General features: G+C 36.5%; 1 protein-coding gene across 5 annotated transcripts in view; it reads left to right on the top strand.

Annotated features, from left to right (window-relative positions):
• The first annotated feature begins 14,668 nt into the window (after positions 1 to 14,668).
• ANKS1B (ankyrin repeat and sterile alpha motif domain containing 1B) overlaps positions 14,669 to 27,570 on the top strand; it is an 857,966-nt gene continuing 845,064 nt past the window's right edge. For all 5 annotated transcript variants that reach the window (XM_010989991.3, XM_010989990.3, XM_031462969.2 and 2 more), the window contains exon 1: positions 14,669 to 14,869. In XM_010989991.3, coding sequence (XP_010988293.3) covers positions 14,736 to 14,869 — 134 coding nt within the window. In that variant the 5' untranslated portion in view covers positions 14,669 to 14,735. The remainder of the gene's footprint in view (positions 14,870 to 27,570) is intronic.

Below are 27,570 nucleotides of genomic sequence, written 5' to 3'. Positions count from 1 at the left end.
ACCTACCAGGTACCTCCTTTAAGCAATGGGATACTCAGTTTTTTTTTGTTTGTTGTTGTTGTTGTTGTTGTTTTCTGGTGGAGGGATAAGGTTGCTAAAGGGAGGACAAAAGGGAAAAGAGAAGGGGAGTAGGAGGATTTTTTTAAAAAGTTTTATCTAGCCACATTCTTACAAACACAAGTGATGTGTATCTAAAGAAGAAAGTTATACAACAGAATGAGTTTTAAATGTTTTTATGTGTGTTTGGTGGGGGGGGGGTGTTTTTAATGTGCTGATCTCTTTCATAGAGTTTTAAGAGAAGTGGTTCATCAAGTCCCTACCTACCCTGATAGATTGAATGTCTCAGCATTTTCTTTCCCCATCCTTTCTTCATTCCCTGGACTCATTGGACTTTTCTCTCTGCTGCCTCTATAATTATAGATACTAGAATATAATTTCATTTTTTTTCTTTTTTCTAGACTCTAGATGTTTACAGTATCTTATCAAGTTGGGCTGCAACAGTCTGCTTGGCATATAGGTTTCTTCACCTAAAACAACACATTCCAAACAGGAAACATATAAGTGAAATACTTGTTTCGGGTTGCAGGTTCTGTAAATGAGTTAATTCTTTGTCCTCCTTCATTCAGAATCTTAGATCAGACTTATTTGAGTCAAGTGATACCTGTATTTTTCTACTAGTATATGCGATGCTGTTTATTAAACGGTCACTTCATGGCTGCTAAAAATCATAAAATTGGGCTGATAGTTTTTAAGAAAAGTTGTTGGAAGAAAACTTTCTAAGAAAGGTGATTGAGAGTATTGGGGAGGTCTTCATCTTTTCTCTTTCCTGCCTATACCAGGTCCCTGCAAAAGTACTGAAAGTTTCATCTATGATTATGTATGAGTTACAGCAATAAGGCATTTATTTGATGTACTATTTATTGATTTTAATGTATTTACTAATACTACCACAGTATTTTTTCTAATTTTGTAGATTTTATACATGTATGGGAAACACATACATACATGTTTATACAGCTTTTGGATTTTGGAGTCAAGCCGTCAAAACTTAAAAGTTTGACTCTAGTTTAGAAATAAAGCCTTGAATACAATTAATTCCAGTTACTAGGATGTTTAAGATACTCAGAATTCCCCCAAAGAGAAAATTTTTATAATCCTCATGAACAATGTAATCACATGGATATTGAAGGAAAGTCAGTTCTCCTTGATTACTGCTGAATCTCAAAGGCAGCAAAGGCATTAAGTCAAGCATTTTGAATTACTTTAATACAGGACTGCAGTTGTGCATCTCTACAGGAAGCACAGATTTCTTAATTAAAATTTACCTTCAACATCAAATGTTTCTGGATAACATTACATTAGATAAGAACACTATAAAATTATGGTAAATAATAACATAGACTGGATATTTTAAAAATTACCTGTTTAGATTTAATTGCCATTTATCATCTACTAAGAGTCAAATGCCTTCACTTTTTCAGTGTCATTTAATCTGATCTTCAAAACATCCATCAACCCTGCTATGGACTGTATTGTGTTTCCTCCAAATTCATATGTTGCTGTCCTAACCCCCAGTACCTCAGAATGTGATTGCATTTGTAGATAGGGTCTTTAAAGAAGTAGTTAAGTTAAAGTGAGGTTATTAGAATGGGCCCTAATCCAAGATGACTGGTGTACTTAGGAGAAGGGATTAGGACATAGGCACGTAGAGGGAAGACTATGTGAAGCACAAGGAGAAGACGGCCACTTATAAGCCAAGAAAAGAGCCTTCAAAAGAAAGCAACCCTGCCAACACCTTTATCTCAGATCCTAGCTGCAGAATTGTGAGGAAATAAATTTCTGCTGGATACTTTATTATGGCAGCTGTAGCAAACTGATATACTTGTAAAGGTATGTATTACATTTCTCTATGGATACTGATGGCTCTAGAAGTTTTCTAGGATAAGAAGAGGTCACATTAGGATTTGAAACCCAGGTTTTCTGACCACAATTCTAGTGGGTTTTTTTTTTTTATTATTATTATAAACTAATTTTTGTGGTATAATAGAAAGTGTGCTTTACATACATTTATCAGATAATATTAGCTACTGAGTCCAGGGAAATCTCACAATTACTCCCTTTCTGTTCTTGGCTGCAAATCCAGCCCAGCTTGGTCCCCCAGTTGGCAGGCATGGGCCTCAGCTGGATAATAGGAAGAAGCTGGTTGGTGAATATGGAAGGTGGGAGGACTGAATTGTGGCAAATAAATAGAGAATTAATTGCACATGTTTCTTTGTTTGTGTAAGAGAATTAAAAAGCATATGTGTACTCAACAATTATAGTTAGAATTAACTATTCATTTTTTCCATATTCAGCTTAGGTTTGTGTTCAAGTTGTTTCATGCAACTAATTCCCATTCCTATTCCTTGACCCATAAAGTATACATAGACATTAAAAATAGTACAAACCATGGTTTATTTATTTTGGGTTTTTTCATATGAAGAAAGAGAGAAGCTTCTTTGAAGTGGGCAAATATCAATTAAAAAAGGAACCAGAGACCATATACAAGTGAAAAAGCAACTTATTTTTAGAAAAAGCATTTGTATAATACTTTATAATTTTGAAATTAAGGCCATTCAGTAACAATAATAAATTCTATGAACAATACAAACATGATTGGGAGATGTGAGTGATTAAAACAGAAGCAAAGATAAAGAAAAAGATGGCAGAAGGTTACATGGGGATTTAGTTCTGAGGGTATATTTCCCAGCTGCCTTCTAAAGAGCAAAGTGTACTGCCTCCCAAACTGCTTTCTGCATGAAACATTCTTCTTCCACCTCCTCCTCCTCTTTGCCGCTCTCTCTCAAGTCTCAGTTTAAATATCTCCTTTGGAGACAAGTCTTCTGCTCACCTCCCAGACTTAGTAAGCTGTCCCTCTTATTTACACCTATAGTCCTTATGGCATCTTCTTTATAACATTTATCCTTGTTCCATGTCTCTTTTCCTAAAAAGAATGTGAGCTCCATGACAGCTGTGGCCACACTTGCCTTGTTCACTGCTGAATCTCCAGCAGGTACTCAATAAGTGTTGAATGAATGAAAAGATGAGAAATCCATACTTTCTTTGTATCCTTTAAGACCAAAGAAGTTTGTTTCTTAAAGTATTTTTTGAAGGAGAAACTGAGCTCCAAGATATTCCCTATGCCTGCTTTTATGTGATAATAAATAATTATGAAAAGAAATTTTGGCATTTTTATCATTTCCAGTTGAAGGCAGGGACTATGTTTTTACTCATTATTCTATTACCTAGAGCACTACCTGACATTTAGCAAATTCAGTTAATACAGATGCACATGTATCTCTTCCAACAAAAACATACTGAATAAAATATACAACTAAATATTAATATAAATCAAGGCAGCAATATATATCTTTAAAGAGTTGTGATCAGGATGCAAAAAGTTCACAAATATGTCACACCTTAAATTTGGCTTGGTTTCCTGGGAGCTAAAGTGGAAAATGAGAAAGTCAATTTCTTAGTTATTATTGTCAGAAAAATGGATTCCTTGGAGGTAGCAAACTTGCCTAATGCAGTTTAATTTCAGTGGCGTTCAATATAGAATTTGTTAAATCAAGTAGGGGACAAAAATTTCAAGAAAATTTCTACATCCCATGTAATAACAGATGTCATATGGCTGCTGATAAAAGCCAAGGACATGACATTACAGTTCAATTCAATGAAAGCTATTCTGCAAGGGTAGAATTGGTCATATGTATAGCCTACTGGTTGCTCAAGGTTAGAATACCTAATCCAGTGTTCCTAAAGTTTCCTCCTGGCAAATGCTATGTGTGTGTGTGTGTGTGGGGGGGAGCCTACATTTTTTTAGATGCATATACCTCAAGAACTTGTGAGGACTTAATGAGATAACCCATGTGAAATACCTGGCACATACAAAGCTTTCAAGAAGTTATTTCCCATGGCATTATCACCTAATGAGGGTTTCTCTTACCAAGAGCCTTAACATCATTGTACCTTAGTCCTTCTACTACATCTACTCAACAAAAACTTCATCCAGGAACAATTCCACAATCTACTTTTTCTGCTTCTATATCTGGGTCCTGGAAAAAGAATGGCTGATATCACAAGTTCACATCTTCCAAAAACTATCTGGAATCATACATCCTTTAATCATTTACTTGTTCATGATTTACCTTTGCAATGAAGATCAACAGCTTCATTACCTTCCCCAAACTTGCCATCTAAACCTCACCTTCCTGGGTCATATTCTATTTTTAGTTTTTTGAGAAATCTCCATACTGTTTTCCACGGTGGCTGCACCAATTTACATTCCCATCCCAAAGGTGTACAAGAGTTCCCTTTTCTCCACATCCTCGCCAACATTTGTGTTCTTTTTGATGATAGCCATTCTGACAGGTGTGAGGTGACATCTCACTGTGGCTTTGATTTGCATTTCCTTGATGATTAGCGATACAGAGTATTTTTCATGTGCCTGTTGGCCATTTGTATTTCCTCTTTGAAAACATGCCTATTCAGTTCTTCTGCCCATTTTTTAACTGTTTTTTTTTTTAATGTTGATTTGTATGAGCTGTTCGTATATGTTGGATAATAACCCCTTATTGGTCATATCGTTTGCAAATATCTTCTCCCAGTTAGGAGGTTGTTTTTTCATTTTGTTGATGGTTTCCTTTGCTGTGCAAAAGCTGTTAAATTTAATTACATCCCATTTGTTTATTTTTGCTTTTATTCCCTTTAGGAGACAGATCCCAAGTAATATTGTCAGGGTGTTCTGCCTATGTTTTCCTATAGGAGTTTTTATATTATCTGGTCTTACATTTAGATCTTTAATCCATTTTTATTTTATTTTTGTATATGGTGCTAGAGAATGTTCTAATTTCATTCTTTTACATGTGGCTGTCCAGCTTTCCCAGCACCATTTATTGAAGAGACTGTCTTTTCTCCACTGTATATTCTTGCCTCCTTTATTGTAGATTAATTGACCATAAGTATGTGGGTTTATTGCTGGGCTCTCTGTTTTGTTCCATTGATCTATGTGTCTCATTTTGTGCCAGTAGCACCTGTTTTGATTACTGTAGCTTTGTAGTATAGTCTGAAGTCAGGGAGCATGATTCCTCCAGCTCTGTTCTTCTTTCTCAAGATTGTTTTGGCTATTTGGGGTCTTTTGTGTTTCCATATAAATTTTAAAATTATTTGTTCCAGTTCTGTGAAAAATGCCATTGGTATTTTGATAGGGATTGTTTGAATCTGTAGATTACCTTGGGTAGTATTGTCATTTAAAAATATTGATTCTTCCAACTTAAGAACATGGTATATACTGTTCCATCTATTTGTGTAGTCTTCAATTTCTTTCATCAGTGTCTTACGGATTTTGGAATAAGGGTCTTTTGCATCCTTTGGTAGGTTTATTCCTAGGCATTTACTCCTGGGTATATATCCAAAAAACCCAAAAACACAAATTTGAAAAAATACATGCACCATGCACCCCAATGTTCATAGCAGCATTATTTACAACTGCCAAGCTATGGAAGCAACCTAAGTGTCCACCAATAGGTTAATGGATAAAGAAGATAAAAATGGATGTGTGTGTGTATGTGTATACACACAATGGAATACTACTTACCCATAAAAAAGAATGAAACATTGCCATTTGCAGCAACATGGAGGGCACTATGCTAAACGAAATAAGTCAGAGAGAGGAAGACAAATACTGAATGATATCACTCATATGTGGAATCTAAAAAATGCAACAAACTAGTGAATATAACAAAAAGAAACAGACTCAGATATAGAGAACAAAGTAGTGGTTACCAGTGGGGAAAGAGGGAGAAGGGGAAAATCATGGGTGGAGGAGCGGGAGGCACAAACTATTAGGTATAAGATAGGCTCAAGAATGAATTGTACAGGGGGAGGGTATAGCTCAAGTGGTAGAGCACATGCTGAACATGCACGAGGTCCTGGGTTCAATCCCCAGTACCTCCATTAAAAAAAATTGAACAGATAAACCTAATTACCTCCCCTCACTGAAAAAAAAAAGTAAATGAATGGATTGTACAACATGGGGAATATAGCCAATATTTTGTAATAACTGTAAATGGAAGGTAACCTTTAAAAATTGTATTAAAAATACAGAATTGAGAGGAAAAAAATTTTTTAATTAAAAGAACCCCCCCCCATCTCACCTTCTTCACTTTCAACAGACACTTTTACCTATATATGCCATGGAGAAATTTAAACCATGTTAAATGGGACTAGATACCAAGAGTGACCATCTGTGTTAATTAGTCTTTGCCACATAACAAAATACCCCAAAACTTAGTGGCTTAAAATAAGAATCATTCATTAATACATGAATTACATTTCATGTATTAATTAACTATGTTAATTAATTAATTATGTATTAATTTACATTAATACATAATACATTTGTGGGTTATCAATTTGAGCTGAGTTCATCTGGGAAGTTCTACTGATCTTACCTGTGTTTATTCATGCAGCTATAGTCAATTGATGCTTCAGCTGGGCCTGAATGGTCTGGGATAGATTCATATATCTGTTGGTTGACAGGCTGTTGACTGGGATGCCTTATTTTTTTCCACGTGGTCTCTTCAACAAGCTAACTCAAGTATCAGGGTTTTCAGTAGATGGAGACATTGAGCTCCTAGATTCAAACTGTGGGGAAATGGAAGAAGCAGCAAAGTCTTACAGAAGGTGTTGGCATACAGGGATGGGAAGCAGTGAGACGCACTGGTTACAGGTTCTGAGGGAAATGTTCAGGACTCTGCAAGGCACCTCTCTCAGGAAAGGCAGACTGTTCTTCTCAGGTAGGCGGAAATGCACTGCTGGCAAAGCAAGATCAGCAGAATTTAGGGGTTCACAATCTTCATCCTGATTGGAATCTTCCAATTTTCAGGGTCCCACTGGTTCCCAAACAATGCCTTAACGTTAATAAAAGGGCTCTACAAAGATAGGAATACAATCTGTATTCAGCCACTCACAGGATTCAACTTTTGGTTATTTTGTAGATTGACCAATGGTCTGTCCCGTTTGCCCAAGACTGAGGGATTTCCTAGGATATGAGACTTTCAGTACTAAAATGGAAAGTCCAGGCAAACTCAATGATTTTGTCATCTAGTTTTTAGAAACATTTTCCCTGTAACTACCAGAAATAACTGTTTCTTATTAGGGCAGAAGCAGAAATTTTCTGGTCCCTTATCTGGACCTCAAGACAGGAATTTAAAATTTTAAGCTCATTTTCTTTCCTCAAGTTCTCCAGCATAGTTAGAGGCAAACATACAACCTCTTTATACTCTTAGTTTCACTAAATGTTCTATGATTATCAATTTCTTGATCATCAAAGCCTAGCTTTCTAAATTCCCTTAATTACCAGTATCTACAAGAGATAATTTAATCTTTGCCATGGACTACCAATGTCCCCTTTACCACTGGCAGTAGGTCATTAATGCCTTCATATCTAATCAGATCAGACAATCAGTTCCAAATAAACCAATTCAGGGAGCCCATTCTTAAGGCTCTAGTCCCCTAGATATGTACAATATTAATTTCTGTATCAATTAGGGTTTCGTCAGAGAGTTATTAGTTATATGGAATATCACTAATGTAACATAAGATAACAGGATTTTTAAAATAGAAATTTACCTTATATAATCTTGGGAACTGGTAATGAAGTTTACATAAAGCTGTGCTTGAAGTTTTTGTAAGTCAGTAGGGCCAGCAGTTGGGAAAACTAAATGGGAATTGAGGGAGAGTAAGGATGCACTGGAACCCACAAGGACAAGTGGAACCTATAAAGACAAATAGGAACTTGTATTTGTTTCTTGTTGTCTTCAATGTCAGTGACGTGGGTGCCCTACAGAAGGATCTAGCAGCCTTCACCATGGAACTACACATGCACCTGGCTGAACACTGACGGAATTTGAAGTAAGAGATATTGAAGGAGCTGAAGGAGGTAAAGGCTTGACTGCTGCCCTGCACAAATGAAATGAGACAGCAGATCAATGACAGTGGGTGTGAGCTTCAAAGGTGCATTGCAACTTACACTGCAGTTCAGAGTATAATGGCATTACTCTACGTATGCCTTCCAAATATCATGCAGATTTCTTTTGTGGCCAACCCTAAAGTGGTACTATAAAGAGAAGTTTGGGAAGCTTAGTTCCAGTTTGGTAATGTGACAGTACAAAAACACCACACCTATAAGTGTACTTCAATTTATTAAAATGTTTTAAAATGCCTGATATAAAAATTTATTTTCTAATATACAGTGCTCTGTGATTGACTTTGTTTATTATTTCTATAAATATTTTGTCGTAGACCATTTAAGATAATTTTATGAAGCGCTTGGTTTAAGAATTATATTTTTCCTACAAAAAGGAGTATAAAACTTGTCTATGCTGAAACACACTTGCCATATGCAAACCCTTTCACCCAAATGGGCCAATTCCTTTGAATAGTTTTGCATTGTTCTTCAATTTCTGTTCTGCATCTGTTTTATTCCCAGCTAAATGGAAGGCATTATTTTTTATATATTAAGTCAATAAAATGATTTGAAGTGATGATAGCAATACCATCTTAATCATATTATATATAGTGTTCTTTCTGTTTTAAAAAAAATCCCAAAACAGTCTTCTTCTCCCTTGGTGTTAGAATTAGTTATTCAGAATTAATTGGTAAGAAATTTAATGTTTAACTTTTAAAATCTAATAAATTATTAGCATGTTACCAAATTATATTTAGTATCTCTTAATGAAGGTCAATATACGTTATTTAATTTGTCAACACAATTCCCTGACATTATTTAATTTCTTAACTTAATTACTTTATTTCTATGCTTTTCTATATCTCTGATTCTCTCTTTAGTGTAAGCAGCAGAATGACAACTTGAAGTAACCAGAATTTGATATTTTCAACAAGATCTGGTAAAAATAGATCATACATCTCTCAACTACAATCCCTTCCCTCCTTCCTCTCAACACACACACCACACACACACACACACTCTGAAGAAGAGTTGACAGAAATGGTACAGTAAACATTCAGTTATAAACCCTTAGCAATTAATGAACATTTAGTCTACCACTTCTATACTGCCCTCTCTCTTGTCATTTATCTTCTGGCTTCAATTATAATAGAGCTTACCTTTATATCAAATTTTGGAAAAGTGAGAGCAAATTTTACTCTGACTTTAAAAAATCATCTGAGGAAATAATGATTCCTTGTATTGTGTAAAATGCATACAAATAACACATTATCTAATGTAAACATTTCATTTTAACAGTAATCCTCCACATGTTTCATTATGCCAGCAACTGATGACTAATAAAAAATGGGATTCTGGAATGGTTTTCTACTTGGATCATTTGGACAAAATATCTAGAAAGGCTTTCTAATGTTTTATATAAATACAATAAAGATATGGCTCTAATATAATAAGATTAAAAATGCAATTTGGTTGGTAATCCTTGATTGTTGCTTCTTCTAACTTCCTAACAAAATGCTTATATGGACACTGTATCATTAATCTCCAGCTACTATCCATTTCCCTGTCACACTGTATTTTTAACAAATCTCTGAAGTTTCAAGGAGATGCCTGTAAGTTTCTTGTTGCAGATGTAATGAAATAATGAAAATATTATTCATCAAAATCTAGGGAGGATTGAAGAGATGATTAAAAGGCTTAGCAGGTGGTTGGTCAAATTCTGTGAGAAATAATGTGCCACTCTTCAGATTTTTAGAAAATGATTGGATTTTTCATGGAACTTAGTAATGGGTGGAGTTTCCCACCAGACTAGAGCAAGAAGCAGAATCCAAATGATCCATAAATTTTAGGAGTGGAGATAGAAGACCAGGAGTCCATGGGGTGGGTATAGGAAACAAGGAATTCTCAAAAGTTGTGGGTAGGACATTGGTTGTGAAATTATTGATGGTGGTAGGAAGAGTTAAGACTAGTTTAACCTAATTTTCAGGGACAGTTATGCTAGTTTTTGTTTCAACTTTCAACCCATTCTCAAGTACTCTTTTTGTGTGTGTGTGTGTGTGTATATATTTTTTTTTTTTAAATTGAAGTATAGTCAGTTTACAATGTGTCAGTTTCTGGTGTACAGCATAATGCTTCAGTCATATGTGACCATGGGTATGTTCTTTTCATATTCTTTTTCATCATGTTACTACAAGATATTGAACATAGTTCCCTGTGCTATACAGTATGAGCTTGTTGTTTATCTATTATCTATATATTAATTAGAATCTGCAAATCAAGTACTCTTTTGTGGTGTTCTGCACGCCTCATTACTGCTTTGCCACCTGGTTCAGTTAGGCTCTACCAACAGAGAGCACCTGAAAGACAGCACTTCCAGCCACACTTGAACCTGGCAGTGGCAGTTTGTTACAGAGCAGCAGTAGAATCCAGTTCTCAGTTTTTCTAATATGCAGACCCAGCCTTACTGTTCTCTCGCAGACACACCAGCACCAACCAGCTGGTGTCCCCTCCTAAGAGGTCTGGGTTGCAGCCCTGTGTGGCCCCTTGTCTGAGGTAAGAGATACCAGCATCAGCCCTTTCTTCATAGGTTGAGTTTCAGCTCAGTGGGGCCCCTCTAAGCAATTTGCTGTGATCATGGCAAAGAAGGACACACCCATAGAATATAAAATGCTTACTATAATGACCATGATAGAGATCCTAGAAAGGGTCTTTCTCTTGAGATATGAGAGAATTACAGAGGACTGGCTGATGGGAAGGGATCCTTTCTGTCCAGGCTGGGCATATTTGGCTGCCTGAGGGGATAATGTGATTCCAGGCTCCTGTCCTACTACCTGCTTCTAAACAATCAAGCCAAGCAAAGAAGTAGTTCCATTCAGATGTCTAATATCTTTATATTCTGTAACCTGGAGCTGCCAACCTTTGTCCCACAATCTATCATAGTCCCAGTTATGCAGAGTAATTGTAGAGATCAAGATGGAGAAAGTAGATATATTCCAAACCCACTCCCTAAATCACAGAGTTATTCTATCTTAGCTCCAGTTGATAACTTGATGCTATAAGACATCACCTTTTCTTCTTCCTCACTGCAAAGGGACCTTGGTATACAGTTCTAAAATTGATCTTGAATCATGTTCCTTCATTTTATATTTCCAAAGGCTTTTTGTGTGTGTGCAAACACTTCTATACTTGCTTTGTCTTTTGCTTTATCTCCCTTGTCTAGTCTCAACCCCTAGTTCCTTCTTTTGTTAATCAAGAGGAGTAATTGCAATTTATTCATTTTGGAGTGATAATTCTCAAGTTGACAAAAAGTATGCAGAATTACATCTGTGTATATCAGAATTCAGAATAAGAGATTCAGAGATTTTGCAGTAATTGTAATATCTACTATATATTATGCTGTTATGTATCAGGAACAATACTAGATTCTCTACTTTATCTCATTTAATCCTGATTGGGGTGTGTGTGTGTGTGCATAAAACATGTATACAATAATATATAACAATATATAATATATATGCAATGATATATGTACATATAGTATATATAACGTATATATATGCAATATGTTATATGTATAAATAAATAAAATGAGAAAAAGTAAAGAATCCAGTATTGTTCCTGGTACATAATATGCATATACTATTATTAATACTCCATTAAGAACAGCAAACATAGATTTTGATGAAAAACAGGTTTAATTAGAAAAACCTGAGAATAAATATATTTTTATTTTTGTTATTGAAAACAGAATAGAAACTGATCCAAATCTACCCCCATATTTGACTTCTAGCTTCATTTATGCATAGAACTTAATGTACTAAGACCATATTTTATCACAGGCACACAGTATAAGGCCAGTGGAGACCATCAGATATAACTTCATTTTACGTATGTGCCAACTGAGATCTAGCCTGTCTAATTTGTTCCCTAGATTTTCTGGCTCTTTGCACTATACACAGATGCAAAGTATCTTGATGAAATCTGGATGTTTTAAAAAAAATCTGAATTTTTTTTTTCACCTCTTCAGATTTTTGGAAGAATGTTTTCACTTTTAATTTGTATGTTAGTCCCATGCAGTCAAGCCTTTGTCTTCTTCAGCAAGAAACTATGATGTAACTACAAAGAGTTTGGAATTGAAAACTGGCTTTGAGTATCATATGCCACTAGAGTGCCTGAAACTGTGGAACTGATTCTTGGAGTAAATCATTACCTATGGTTTTCTCATTGCAGGTTGACACTCCCCATTACTAACTCAGCCATAATTAAATGTTGCTTGTCAAAACTGTGGGTGATTTTTAGCTCTGACCAACTAAATACTTAAAGTGTATTATGGGAAAGTTGTGTTTTGCTTAGGTGGCAACATAAGGAAAGTGGAAGAAGGATTTCTGTGTGCCATTTTCAAAATGAATTAAATGGCTCCTTACCTCTTGTTTCTTTAATTGGTCTGCTAATGTCGTTATGTCAGGGATCATATTATTATCACATATAATATCATCTTATTATTAAAACAGATTCAAAACAAAAAACCACTAGCTCAAAATCCTTCAGGAAACCTCCCATGAGTAACCATAATTAACCTAATACTTTGAACTATTCAAATAAAATCTCAGAATACTGTATTTCATAAAAATTAAAAAGACATATTTTTGATATTACTTATCTTTTGTATGTCTTTTAAGATTTCCCTAGTTATTTACTTTAAATTTCTGCCTATAGCAGGCAGTCTTCTTGGGTTTGAGTCTTGGCTCACTCTCTAGTTCCATGATTTTGGGCTAATCAGTTTACTCATCTGGGAAATAAGGATAAAAATAGTACCAATCTCATGAGATTGTTATGCAGGTTGAGATAACATATGGAAAGTACTTAGCACAGGACCTGGTACATAGTAACTGCTCATCAAATATCTGTGATAATTATTAGCTGTACATTTTTTTCAATGGGTGCAGTAAGGTATTTCGGGAGGAGCATGGGCTATGCAGTGAGTCAGTTCTGTGGTCCAGTTCTGTCAACTACTTACTGTGTGTGGCATCTTGAGGAATTTAACCCTCTGACCCACTATTTCCTCCTTACGAAAATGGATATATGTAGTATTATGCAGTTCACTGAATTGTTGTGAAGAAAGTACCTATTACGTCCCCTTCTTCCCAACTGATTATCAACAAGTTAACATTTATGAAGTCTATTCCAAGGGCAAGGGTAAGCACAGGGTGTCACAGGAAGTTTCAAAAGAAAATAAATGCGTGTTCTCCACCACAGGCAAGGAGAGCATCGAACAAAATCAAGCCAACCATGCACAATGAACTGGTGATGACATATGCAAATTAAAGTGGCTCTCTAATCCATGCTCATTTATATTTTTCCCATTGTGAATGTGGAGGAATTTTCATTGAGAGCCTTTTTCCTGGTATTTTCACAAGTCAGCAGATCCTCAACGCCGGACTGAAATATGGGGCTGATTTAAGACCCTAGAAAAAGACCTAGTGGCACAGAAACTAGGATAAAACAAACCTCGTCTTTCTAAGCAAGGGCAGGTCTCAGATGTCTCTGGGAGGTAAGCAGAAGGGCGAAAGGCCGGCCCAGTTGCCTGGACACGGATAGAAGCGGTGGCAGAAGGGCCTCTTCCCAGCATCACCAGCCTCCTCATCCCCGTCATGGAGGATTTTCCTCAAGCATCGTGACTGACCCGAGGCGTGGCGCCCGCCCCGGCCCGACTGAGGAGTCGCAGCGGCGGGGAGAACTCCAGTCCTCACACGGTTAAACCTCTCGCAAGGAGACTGGGGGAGGGAGGGTCCCCGCAGGGTCCCCGCCCCGCCCACGAAAACGAGAAGAGTCTTGTCCCGGCGCCCCACCCCCACCTCCCCACTCCCTTCCGCCCCCCGCCCAACTCTGGACAGACCCACGGGCCACACCTGCGGGCACTCACACGCCCCCCGCGTGCCGACCGCCCCGTGCGCCTGGCCTCCGAGTCGCCGCTGGCGGACCCAGGCCCTCGCCTGCCCTGCCCCAGCCCCGCGCCAGCGCCAGCGCCAGCGCCAGCGCCACAGCCACAGCCGCCGCCGCCGCCGCCGTCCTCGCACGCGCCCGCCGCGGGTCGTCCGCACCGCTCCGACAAGGGCCGCCGGAGTCGCAGCCGCCGCGCTCCTGTCAGCCGTGGGCCACGGACGCCGCCGCCTAAACCCCCGAGCCAGCCGGGCGCGGAAGCTGAGGAGAACCCCGGCTGAGGTGCGCGGGCGCGGCAGCTGAGGAGAACCCCGGCAGCTGAGGAGAACCCCGGCTGAGGCGCGCGGGCCGCCGCAGCCGCCGCGGTCGTTCGTGGCACTCGGGCTCTGACGAGGACGGTCTCCGCCGTCGCCTCCTCCTACCTTCAAGTCCTCACCGTCCTTCTCTCTCTCCTCAGAAGCAACCCGCGTCCCCACCTCCTCACGCCTAACCCGCGGGAACGAGGCCTCGGCAATTCAGGGGAGTGGCTGTGGGGGCGCGTCGCGGCTCCCAGCTCCGCCAGCCCCTCTTCCAAGACATGGTCTGACCCTCGTTGTAAAAGCTGCGCCCCGAAGAGGAGCAGAGTAGTTCTCCCGGCTGGGGGCTGCAGGGATCTCTTGGTGCTGAAGCTCTTGCATTATTTTAGGGTGGGGCGGGGAGGGCCCTGGATTTGGGGGAAGTAGGGGTGGGCGCGGAGGAGGACCCGAAGGGGCAAAGGACTCTGTGAGGGAGTCGGTGAGAGACCATGGGGAAGGACCAGGAGCTGTTGGAAGCTGCTCGAACTGGAAATGTGGCTTTGGTGGAGAAACTCCTGTCTGGCAGGAAAGGAGGGATCCTGGGCGGTGGATCCGGACCCTTGCCCCTGTCCAATCTGCTAAGGTAAGGACCGGAACCAGCTCCGGGTTTACACACCTCGTTGTGCATTGTGATGGGTACGTCCTCCTCATGGTTATTGCACCTGGTGGCTGCCAGCGATTCATTCTTAAATTAGGTAGGGAAACAGAATGTGTGTATGGTGAGGAGGCATGGACCTCCCAGTCAGATTAATGCGTTAGCTGCTTTGAGTATTTTTAAAATAGGCTTCCATCAATGCGTCAGTATCTACTTTTCTTTGAGCTGTGGTGCAGAACTTGTGCAGGTACTAGTGTTGCTGGAGGAATATTGGCGTTCCACACGCTTTCCGTCAATGTTACATATTTTCAGCTTGGAACCCAGCCTTTTTTGGGCTACTTAAATGGAATTTGCAGAGAAGATTTTGCGTGCGTGCAATTATTCTGCAGAAGCTGCAGCCTTTGGTTGCTGCTTCCCTTCTCTTGAAGAAGGCATTTGCTGTGCTGTGGGTTATGATCCCACAAAATGAAGAAAGTGAACCTGCTGGTGAGATGTCATCAGTACAGGGTGTGTGTAAAACTTGATGAGGCAGGTTAGGCAGCCCCAGCAGTACTTTAAGTTACCTGGGCATAACAGAGGGAAACTTGGTTATTATATCTCAGGATGAAGGATGCCTAGTGGAGACTGGGATAGTGTATGTGGAATATACTAGAGGCCTTTTCATGTGAAGGTGTTCCAGGTGAGACTAATATTGCTTGGAGAATTTAAGATGACATTTAAAAAAAAGTCAAGGTCTTTATTCAGCAGGCAACACCTCAGGAATAGCAGGGTTGGTTTGCATATTTTTAAAACAATTAACTTGAAAATTGAATTGATGGGCAAATGAAATCAATTTGTGAGGGAGAAAACCTGAAGAACATTCACTAATAAAATTCAAAGAAGCTCTTATAGTGTCTGAAATCATGGCTATTCAATTTACCCTGGATATTTTTGGAAGCATCGGTCATCATTCATACCTTCATCTTAAAACATCTTAGACAACCCAACTGTACTTGTAAAAATTTTTTTAAGGTCAAGTGTTTTTCTTGGTTTTTAAAAACTGTTCAATGCTACTCTTGACAAGTGCTTAACACAAACTTTTGAGTGATGAGATTGTGTTCTTTACACAATTCTCATGTGTTGTGGTGGTCAGATAATGCAATTATTTGAAGTCCTGGCTAGTGTAAATGAAAATATTTGTATTACAGTGAAATGAATATACTTGGAAAATAGTTGATGGGATTTAAAAAAGCTCCGTATGTGATCATCTAAACTTGTGGACAGTGACATTTCATTAGAATGACAGTTCACTAGTTCACTTCAGAACAGTGAATTTTTATGGGACATTTTTCTGTAAGTCTTTGAAGTGATGACTTGTGTGTACTCCCTTGTTAAATAATTTTTACTTTCAATCACAAATAGACAATGTATACATATTTAAGATTATAGCTGTAATAATTGCCCTTTGTCACAGGTACTTTATACAAAAGCAGTTTATTTAGGTGCAATGTTAAATTGCAGGTAAAATAAATGTTTACTAGCGGATCATATCAGTTATAAATATAATTATGGCTAAAAACCTATATCCTGAAGGAGATTTCTAAAAATAATCAGTTCCTTTGGAAAAACGCTAAAGAATTCTTTGAGAATAGTGAGAGCTTCAGTTAATTTCATTGAGATAAATGGTGTTTGAAAAAGCCTATTTTTGTGATAGAACTTAAAGGCATACATCTTTTGAATACCTTCTCAGTTGTGCCATTTTAAAAAAAGAATAGATGTCAAATTTTAGGAATAGAATAGCAGCTATTTAATGTTGGTAAACATTAAATAAAACTTTAGAATTGTGACCCACAACATACTTCATGAGTGAGAGATTTTCTCTTTTGCTGGTTTTGTCAAAAGTAGCAATAGTAGCTCTACAGGGAGAATGCATGTAGAAAACAAAACAAAACAAACCTAGAGAAGTGTGTCATTAGAGTAGTTTGAATCAATTGTAAAAAATTCAAAGTCAAAACCAATAACTTTTAAACTTGCATTTATCTGTCTCATACTGAATAAACAATTAAAACAGTATCTCTGAGGAAAATGAGAATTGAAATTGTATTCTTTGGGTGATCCTTTGCATAAAATGAAGTCACATTTTAATTAGTTGTCACTTTATTTCACAAATGATTGTCATCAAAGTTTTTTCTTACAGGATAGTAAAAAATGCCCCTTTTCCTTAAAACATAATGACACTTTGAAATTTTAAAATATTTTGGAATGAATTATGGATAGGTTTGGTACTCCCTTGCCCTACTTTATTACTTGTGTTGTGTAATAATAGGGTCATATCTTGTGCTAAATGTGTATATCATCTCATTCAATTCTTATATCAGCTTTAGGAGTTTGGTTCTCATTTTCTCAGATGAAGGACTAAGAGTAGGAAGATTAAGAACTTGCCCAAAGTCACATAATTAGTAATGGTAAAGATTTGAAGTTCTGTCATTCAGCTTTGCTTTACTGGGTCTTAAGTCTTATTTATTGAATCTGTTTTATTCGCAAAAGCTTAAGGCACATGGCCAATTTAGATAGTCTAATCTGAACACTTTTTTGTTATGAATAACAATTTAATTTAAAAATTCTTAAATTTTGTTCTTTTTTCTTTCTAATTAAAAAAAATCTCGTGACTGCCCTTTGAGGGATTACTAGATAAGAACTTTTTTAAAGATGCTTTTGATTACATATTACCTACTGAGTGAGTAATAGCTGTGTGATGGGGAATCAGGTGTGTTTGGGTGCACTGCAATTTTTAGCAAAAGTAAGAATGACCTTGAATAATTATGAGTATCTCTCTAACCTTCACTAAAGTGGTAATAGTAATAGTATCTATCATTTAGGGTTGTTGTAAGAATTAAATGAGGTAAACAGAAATGAATGCAGAGCATTTAGCACATTGGTGTTCATCATTGTGCTTTTATTTCTCACACAACCCTAAAAGACTTGACTGTGTTTCTTGAGGCCTTAATTACTAAGCCTTACTTGGCTTCATATTGTACTCGGAGTAAATTTCTATAGTAAGTTTTCCAATAGAATCACAGAATCTTCAGATAGAAAGGTACCTTTTAATCCACCTTCTTACCTAGAATAGTTACCTTTAACATCCTTTACCAGTTAGTTATCCCAGTCCTGTTAAACCCTCCAGTGACTAGTTCCATCCATTCCATTTTTTGACAGCTCTCATTATTTAAAAAAATTCATCTTCTATTGAGCTGAAATCTGCCTCCCTGCAATTTCCAGCAGTTGGTACTAGTTTGGCTTTTTGGGTCAATATAAGATAGTCTAGTTCATCAACCAAGGCAGTTCTTCAGGTGCATGCATTTAGCTATGTTGTTTTCTTATAAATCTTTTTTTTCCCTCAAAATTTCATCAACCTGTTGTCATGTAGCAAAAAAAGGTGTTAAGAACTTACATTTTCATACTTTTCACTACCCTCTTTGTCCTGTTTGCATATTCTCAAATTTTGCAATGACCCTCTTCAAAAGTGGTGACCAGAAACAAGATGCACTAGATGTCGTTTGACCAGTGTAGAATATACTGGGACTTGATATACTATTGAATTTTAAAAAGTTACAAAAACAGCATTTGTAGTGTGATCCTTTTCTTAAGAAAGACTAAGTGTGTGTGATCATTTACAACATACATTAAGAAGTCTGCAATGATAAACACCAGAATGTAAATAGTGTTCATTGTTGAGTGGTGGAATTGTGGATGATCTCTGTTTGTTTGCTTGTTTTTGTTTATCTACATTTTCCAATATTCTACAATGAACATGTATTGTGTAATGAAAATAAAATAGCAGATATTTGAAACATGACATAATGAAATTATTATCTCTTTATTATTGATCTAAAATCTACCTTAGGACAGGTCAAGATTTTTTGAGCTAAACAGTGCATTTGGTTCACATTGAGCACATAGTCAGTTAAAACTTCCAGATATTTTTTTTTTCCCAATGACCTGTCAAGCCATGGTTCCTCTATCTGGTATTTGTAAAAGTGTTGGTTAAACTTAAATTATTCCTATTATAATAATCTTACTTGTTTTAACTTATATTTATAATATATCTAGATCTTTTTCACTCCTGAGTCTGTCTTCTGGAATATTAAATTCTCTGCATCATCTGTAGATTTAATAAGCATGTTTGCTGTAACTGGAATTCAACACACCATATATATTGTAAAGAACCTCCGTTCAGCTTAGTATAAATTTAGAAGTGGCAATCTTTATGTATGGTCTTTCTTCCAACATTGAAGCCACTTAATAGAGCTATCAGCCAGTTATTTCTCTCCAGTATACCTGTTTGAACATTTTGAGGTATTTTATCCATTGTCTTTCTAAATTCAGGCTATCTTCTGTTTATAGCATTCCTTTGATCTGCCCCTTTAGTACTGTAAATTCTACCAAAATTAGGCTACTTTGTTATAACTTGTTTCTTGTAGTGGACCTTGACACAAATTCCTTCTGTTCCCTTGTATCTAATTCTTTTGGGTCTGGAGATATATATATATATATATATTTTGGTCATTTGATTCCCTTTATTAGAAACAGTAATGACATTTGAATGTTAACAGTTTAGGTAGAGAATGGAAGAGATACCTGAGTATGGGTTTCTGAAATCTTACTTGTGGATACTTACATTCATTTAAAGCAGCTCAGTGTATCTTATGATCTCTGTCAGTTTGGAGCTTCAGTAATCTAACGTTATTTGTTTATCCTTTCTGATTTGAAAATGATTCTCACTAGGGAAGATAGTAACAAAACAGAAATTGGGAAGAATCAGATTCTTGGTGTTGTTAGATGTCATAGGAAATTCTCTTGTGGTTTAAAACCATCTACAGTTTTACTTTTAGTCTGTCAGAGCTTAAGGTTACATTAGCTGTCACAGCAGTGAACTTTTATACCTCCCTTCTTTTTTTCAAACTTAACTGAAAAGGGCATTAGCTTTTTTCCAGGACAAGTATATACTTCTCTTCTGTGTTTATATTCAGTTATACTCCTCATCACCCTCTTTCATCCTTAAAAAATCTAAACTCATCAGAGCTCATCAGAGTACTCAAATTGAGTTGCCTTCCTCCTTTTCTTCCTTCATATTATATGTGAAAATTTCCTTTATTTAACATATCTTTCATGAGACAGCTGCAAAGCCTTTAAAATCTATTCCTTTGGCACAATTGCCTTTTAATCTAAACAAAAATATTTCCCGTTTAAACTACATTAAATTATTTCTTTTTTAGTGAGTTTAGGTTAAGAATTATTTGTATTTTAATGTAGTAAAAAGTTTGTTAATGCCTCAGATTTACTTGATTTTCTTAATGAGTCAAGGACTATGTGAAGTGTATTTAGTAAATTCTTGTTGAACATAAAGAATCCAGTTCTCAAGATCCCCATGTGAAAAAAATCAGTAAGAACTGAGGGAAAAATAATCTTCTGGTCACCAAAGACATATAAACCAGCGAGCTTATACATTTTTCAGATATAAGATTCAATGCATGAAGTTTTTGGTGATGGGTACAAGGAGATAAGAGGCAACCTGAAGTATTGTAATTTTCACAACTATTTGAGCAATTGTGGTTATTGGAACTCTGATATAAGATACTCACTGCCAGGGAAACTGCATTGGTTAAATGGAATAAATCACAAATAGAGCAGTTAAACTGCACGAAAATGTTCTATCTATAAAAATAGTCAAGTTGCAAGTGGGTTATCTATTTTAGATAGTAATGATGTTTGAAGCAGTGATTGCACCATTATGTTCAGGGAGCTGTGTCTGCCAGAGTGAACAGTGCCAGCTGCATGATGGGGAGTGAGGAGAGAGGAGAGGGAATTTTGGTATTGACCTCTTTCTCAACTAAAGGGTTTTCAGCTCCCTCTTCAAAACTGTGAGGCTGATGTGTAGCAGGGAATTAGGACAACCAGCTGGTGACTACTCAGCTTGTACATTTTTACATCGCCCAATTCCTTGTGCATCTCAGTGGCTTCTTACACTTGCAGAAGAGTGAAGTAGGTCTTCACTGACATTAATGCAGAAGCTTACGGTACTCAGTAGTGCACCTACTGGCCTTAGCAATTTAACCTCTTAGGTGACAGTACACACAATTTGATTAGTTCAGTGATATACTGAAATAATTTATTTAATTATACATTTGAGGTAATTTTGGAAAATTCTGTCAAAGAGCCTATTATAGAACCTTCTTTCTGAGTATTTAACTAGAAATGGAAGCTGACTGTAATTCAAGGGTTAGAAAAGATTAATTTCAACCTACATAACCTGAAGCTATTTAACATTTGATGCATTTTAATGTGTCTTTGGTTTCCATTTTGAACATTTTGCAGCATAGTTACAATTAATTAAAATATGGTAAGTTCTGGTTATTCATTATATATTGATATAAGAGATTATTTTGTATTTGGAAAAGCAGGAATTTGCACAGAAGACTCATCTGTCTTCCAGTTCTTTCTCTTGTATGTGATGACATGGTTGTGTAAACCATATGGCAGGCAGAGGCACAATGCCAGTTGACAACCCGATGCATTCTTTTTTTTTTTTTTTTTTTTTTTTTGGAGAGGGGAAGTAATTAGGTTTGTTTATTTATCTGGTTATAGTGGAGGTACTGGGGATTGAACCCAGGACCACATACATGCTAAGCATGCGCTCTACCACTTGAGCTATACTCTCCCCACCCATGCATTCTTAACACAGATCTAAGAACTCTTCTTAGAGTCTAGTTTTTTTCTTTGAGTCAATAGGACAGCAAGTGAATTCTGCATTTGTGTTAAACCTGAATGAGGCTTGAAATTGTGTTATTTTTGAAGGTGGATCAGAATATATGGTCAAAGGATAAATTTTGTTTTCCTCTTTCTTCTGTAGTCTCCAAAGAGTGTTTATCTCTGGGAATGTTTTTTATAGATAGTGCTTTATTATTTAACAGCTTTTCTTCATGAATCTGTCTATAAAATGAATTTTGATTTAGTTTTGCTATAGAGTTATTTGGATTCTATTATGTTGCGAGAGCAGCTTTGTTTAAAGTGTTTAATTACTTCTAGTTAAGTGAGCTGAAACAATTGGCCTAAACTTGTCAGCACTGTTTGATCAGATTGGATCAAATCTTGACTGATGGTTGTGGGCATAAACAGCCAACCTCATTTCTTGCTGCCTGCTTGATATTTCTGTTCCCCACACCACATTTCCTTTAACCCTTCCTGCCCAAATTTGTTTTTCCAGAAAGAAAGCCTCTTCTTCATTTTAATTAGTACAAGTTCACCCTGGCTCTAGTTTTTGTGCCTACTGTCCCTCTCCAAGGGTAGCAGATTTTTTGTGAGGAGTGGAGTTGGGATGGACTGTGTAAAGTGAGAAGCAGATTAAGAAGAACAAAAATTGGACCTTCAAAATCGAGGAGTTTACAAAGTTTGCTTTCATCATCTCTAGTTTCCTGCCTACCTCTAATTTCTCCTCTAACCTCATGGATTCAGTGCCCTTGGGTCTTTTTTAATCGTACTCACCTCTCCCCCTACCACAAACTACTTGTGGGTGCTGACAATTCATACTTAAGTGTGATTGATTTGTAAAGGTTTTTAGGAAGAGGAAGCTCTTTCAGTATTTTCATTTAAAGAGGAAACAAAACTTTAGGCCAAAATACTGGAGCTGTAGAACTCTAGTGGCAGAGTTGATGGAGTGGATTTTTCAGATTTGCAAGAGTGGGTTGGATAAAGGTGACCGTTTATCCTTTCTTCTTATAAGGCTGATGCTGTAGAAGGGTAAAGGGATTTGATTAGCGACAAGAGAAATAGGATAGAATAGGCTGGTGCTGGAAAGGCCTTTTCTTTTTGCTACTTATTTAGTCTCTAGAACTTTTTATTGGGTATCTGTCATATACCCATCCTAGATATCAGCATACGGTATATCATTTGTCTGTTTCCTGAAGTTATTCCTCAGGTATATATTTATTATGATGAAGATATAGAACAGAATTGTATAAGAGCTTTAATAACTAATGTGGTTTAAGATTCAAATTCTTTTACATGCATTTTCTTGTTATTAAAAAAATTATGTTGCAAGTTGACTCAGTATCTAGGTTATTTCATAAATCTATGTTTCATTACAGGGGAGGAATTTGAAGTTCTGACCCCTGGATTCCAATTAGTGTTCTTCCACATTAAACTTTTTTTTTCCCCCCAAACTACTAGTCACTTTGAATCTTTGTTTGGTACTTCTAGTTATTAATATGCATTTGAAATATTTTATGTATCATATAAATATGCTAAATATAGTATCCTGTGTTTTGAATACACTAAAAAACTACTGTAATTACTTACAAAATTAACCCTGTTTTGTATAGATATTTAACTGCTAGTATGGAGGCATGGGAGTGAGTGGGAGTGTGCTTAGGGGAAGCAGTAGGAATTATGCAGAGATGTTCCTTGGCATGGTAAACCCTAGTGGTGAGGTAGCCTAGAACATAGTTGCTTCCTGTTGGCTTGCTTTCACTAGTGACCAGAGTGGTCTGTTACTCTGAAGTTTCATAGAAACTTTGGAGACATAATGTGAATGTGAAGAATTACAAACAAGTAGTTGTAGAATAATAGGACAATATTTAACAAAGAATTAAAATGCAGTGTGATATGTGCTGTAATGGAAGTACCAGACAATGCTACAGGAATGGCAGAAGCAAGGAGATACCTTTAATTCTATCTGGAGGAGTCGTCAGGGAAAACTTCAGAGAGGAGGTGATTCTTGTTGGATGAGTAGGAGTTTGTCAGGCTGACAGTTTAGGGAAGAGCATTTCAGACAGAAGGAGCAGTAGATTTAATAACAGTGTGTGAAAATGTAGAATATATATAATTTGGGGTATTAGAAGTAGTTTGATACAGAGCATGGATAAGAGGTAAGTCTGGAGATCAAAGGACTTGTGTGCTGCCCTTAGGAGTTTGAATTTTAATCTGAAGGCCATGGAGATCCATTGACTTTTCTTTTTTTCCAAATTTTGATATGTTACTTATTCACTTAGGATAATAGCATGACTGTGTTTCGAAAAGTTGGGTAAAAGAAATAAAAATCATTCCAATCTTACTGCTAACACAATTTTTTCCTATGTATGTTTAATGTAGTTGTTATTAGATGAAGCATACAATTTGAATCCTGAATTTTTCACTTAATGGTATGTCAAACTTTTTCAATTTTATTACAAAATCTTTATAATCGTATTTTAAATCACATGGTAGTCTTCCATTTAATGCAGAATTTTCATATATCTTCTCCATCAGAATCTCTTCTGGTTATTTGTTAAACATATGCATTCCTTGTTCCCATTAGACCTACTAGGTTAGAAATTTTGAGTATAATGTCTTGGAATATGCATTTTATAAACTTTCCTAGGTGATTGTTATGTACTCTATATTGTGTGAGAACCTCTGATCTGGTGATATATATACATTACGTAAACATTCCCTTAATACTAGATAAATTGATGATTTTTAAACTTATTTATTATTATTATAAGTAATGTTATGATGAACATTGTTATACAAACCACTTTTTTCATAAAATTATATTCTTAATATACATTTCTAGAAGTGGAATTGCTATGCTAAAAGCATATTGCTATTGCTATTATTGATTCCATATTTATATATGGGGTAAAAGAGGAAAAATACTGAATAACTTGCCCAAAGTTACAAAGCTAGTAAGTGATAGATCCAGCGTTGAAATTCAGGTCTTTCTGACCCCAGATATCTTTCTATTGTGCCATATTGCTTCCTTGTTCCATAGGGACCAGTGTATATCCTGGGTTAAAATATGAAAATACCAATATGTTTCCAGTATGTAAATAGATACATTTTCTACAAAATTACGTAATACTGTATTTCAGTTCGTACATAGTTCAGTTATTTTTGCTTGTATTCATCACAGAATTCCACATTATAGGCAGTATTTTGTTTACATTTGTTTCTTGATGGCACATAAACAGTAAACTGAATTCAATGCTAAGTTAGTTAAAGATTTTTAAAAATATTTATCTGTCAGTCATTTTCACCTTAAAATAGGGTGGAATTGTTTTATCCCAAATTTCTTGGGCAGCTGATGTTTTATAACTTCTGTTGTCTTCGAAGGTGGTTTAATAACTTTCCCATCCCATGTTTTTGGATAGGTGCGATTTATAGTTCCTCATTTTTTCTCTCTCACAAGAAGGAAGAAAATAGAGTGTTTACCATAGTCCTCATTTAATAAGCTTTATAATTTGTCTCTTTTAAGCTGATAAATCTGAGCTCATAGTTTTTAACTGAGCTCATTGTTAACTCAGAGACTTCATCAAATCTTGTGTTAGGCTGTGTAAAAAACCCGAGGCACCAGGCAGTTTGTTTTTAGAACCTCCTCCTCCCCTCTTTCTGTGCATCTCTGTCCCTTTTCAAAGCCTTTCTTCCTTTCTTGGCTCTGAGGCATTCTTTGACTTCTTTTACCTGGAACTTAGAACTCTCATTTAGTTTTATCCTATACCAACAAAAAGTTTTCTATACTGCATTTTATTCTTTCATGCCTTAGATCTCCATTTTCAAAAATAGCAAATAGCATAGTAGAAAGAAGCAGCAGGATGTAATGGAAAAAGTCTGAATCTTGAGTTTGAATGAAAACTCTGTCATTGAATGGATTTTTGGCCCTGGGGAAGTTATTTAACTTCTTTGGGCTTCAGTCTCCTTATTTATAAAGTGGGGATAATAATATTTATCTTGTAGAGTTGTAATAATTAAAGATAATTTAGATAAAGAAGTATCTAGCACAGTACTTGTCATGTAGGAGGACTCAAATACATGTTTTTCTTATTACTAAGACATTAGTGGCCGTGCAAGGAATAACTGTATAGATTTTATGAGTATATTTATTTGAATGGAAACTTTGGGATATTTGCATTTTTTATAGGTAACTTCTTTAGGGGCATTGTCTTAACCTAAATCTTTAATGGTACAAGCACCAAGACAGGCTATTGGGAAAATGTATTTGTCCAGTGTTCCTCTGATTCCAGAGATAGGGATTACTTTTTCCTGCCTACTTTTAGGAGTGGTACTGGTCACCAAAGATTTAGCATTTGTTCTTACCTTCTGCATTCTTCAGAAAGATAATTTGAACAGAGAGAGATTGTATGCTGTTGGAGTTGTATATGCTGTGCTATAATCCATGAGGTGAATTGGTTTCTAATAAGCCTGTCATTAATATTTTCCTTATCTTTCTTTTAAATCAGTATTGACAGATATTTTGAGGATGTGTACTATGATTTCAGCATGGTGATGATTTTGGAGGATAGAACATAGACTACTCTTTAGGCCCTTATAAAAGTTACACACACAGATAAAGCTAACTATACAGTAGTATCTAATTTTACTAGGGTATGAAAGCTAATAAATTCAGCTTTTTCTTCAGATTAGTCCAGTGTCAACATTTGGCTCCCATCTTCCATTACATAACAGTGTATGATCTGAATCTGACCATGAATCAGGCTTAAGTAATTCTTTAAGGGCTGAAGATAGAACTACATACTCTCAAATACTTTCTTTTAAAATTTTTTAAAAAATAATCGCATACTTGTGGAAGCGCTGGAAGTACAATTCAAAGAACTGTATCTTTTTCTGAACCATTTGAGAGTAAGTTGTGAACCTAATGCCCTATCACCCCAGAATACTTTTGTATTTAGTTGTTTCCTAAAAACAAGGATATTTCCGTATATAACCATAGCACATCCACTAAAATCAGAAAATGACCACCAGACCCCATTCAAGTTTTGGCAGTTGTCCCAATGATATGCATCATTGGGATCCAGTTCAAAATCACCCATTACGTTACTCAGTACACCCTTAATTTTCTTTGTATGGGACAGTTTCTTAGTCTTTTCTTGACTTTTATGACCTTGACACTTTTCAAAGACTATAGGCTAGTTATTTTGTAAAATATCCCCCAATTTGGGCTTTCCTGATGTTTTCTCATGCATCTCTGGTTAAATCACAGAGGGGTGCTGTCTTCTTTTCATTGCATCCTATCAAGTGGCATGTGATTTTGATTTGTGCTATTGCTGATAATGTTCTCTTTAATCACTTGCTAAAAGCCCAGTGGTGTCTGTCAGGTTTCTATTTATACAATTACTCTTTTTCCCTTTGAAATAACTGTTTTGTGGGGAGGTACATTTAACCTATTTGAATATCCCATTCCTCATCAAACTTCCTTTTATTCATTTATTTATAAGGCATAAGGCATACTTCAGAGGTACTGAGGGTTCAGTTCCAGATCACGACAGTAAAGCGAGTCACATGAATATGTTGGTTTCCCAGTGCGTACCAAAGTTATGTTTACCCTATACTATAGTCTATTAAGTATGCAATAGCATTGTGAATATGTACATACCTTAATTAAAAATATTTTATTGCTAAAAATGCTAAACGTCATCTGAGACTTCAGCAAGTTGTAATCTTTTTGCTGGTGGAAGATCCTGCTTCAGTGTTGATGGCTGCTGACTGATCAGGGTGGTGTTTGCTGAAGGTTGGGGTGGCTATGGCAATTTCTTAAAATAAGACAACAATGAAGTTTGACACATCAATTGACTCTTCCTTTCACAAATGATTTCTCTGTAGATTTCTGTGCTTTCTATGTATTTTATAGCATTTTACCCACAATAGAACTTCTTTCA

This window comes from Camelus dromedarius, chromosome 11, assembly GCF_036321535.1.
Source record: "Camelus dromedarius isolate mCamDro1 chromosome 11, mCamDro1.pat, whole genome shotgun sequence".
Classification (NCBI taxonomy): domain Eukaryota; kingdom Metazoa; phylum Chordata; class Mammalia; order Artiodactyla; family Camelidae; genus Camelus; species Camelus dromedarius.
Note: the sequence above shows the minus strand (reverse complement) of the source record. Positions and strands in the feature narration are given on the sequence as shown.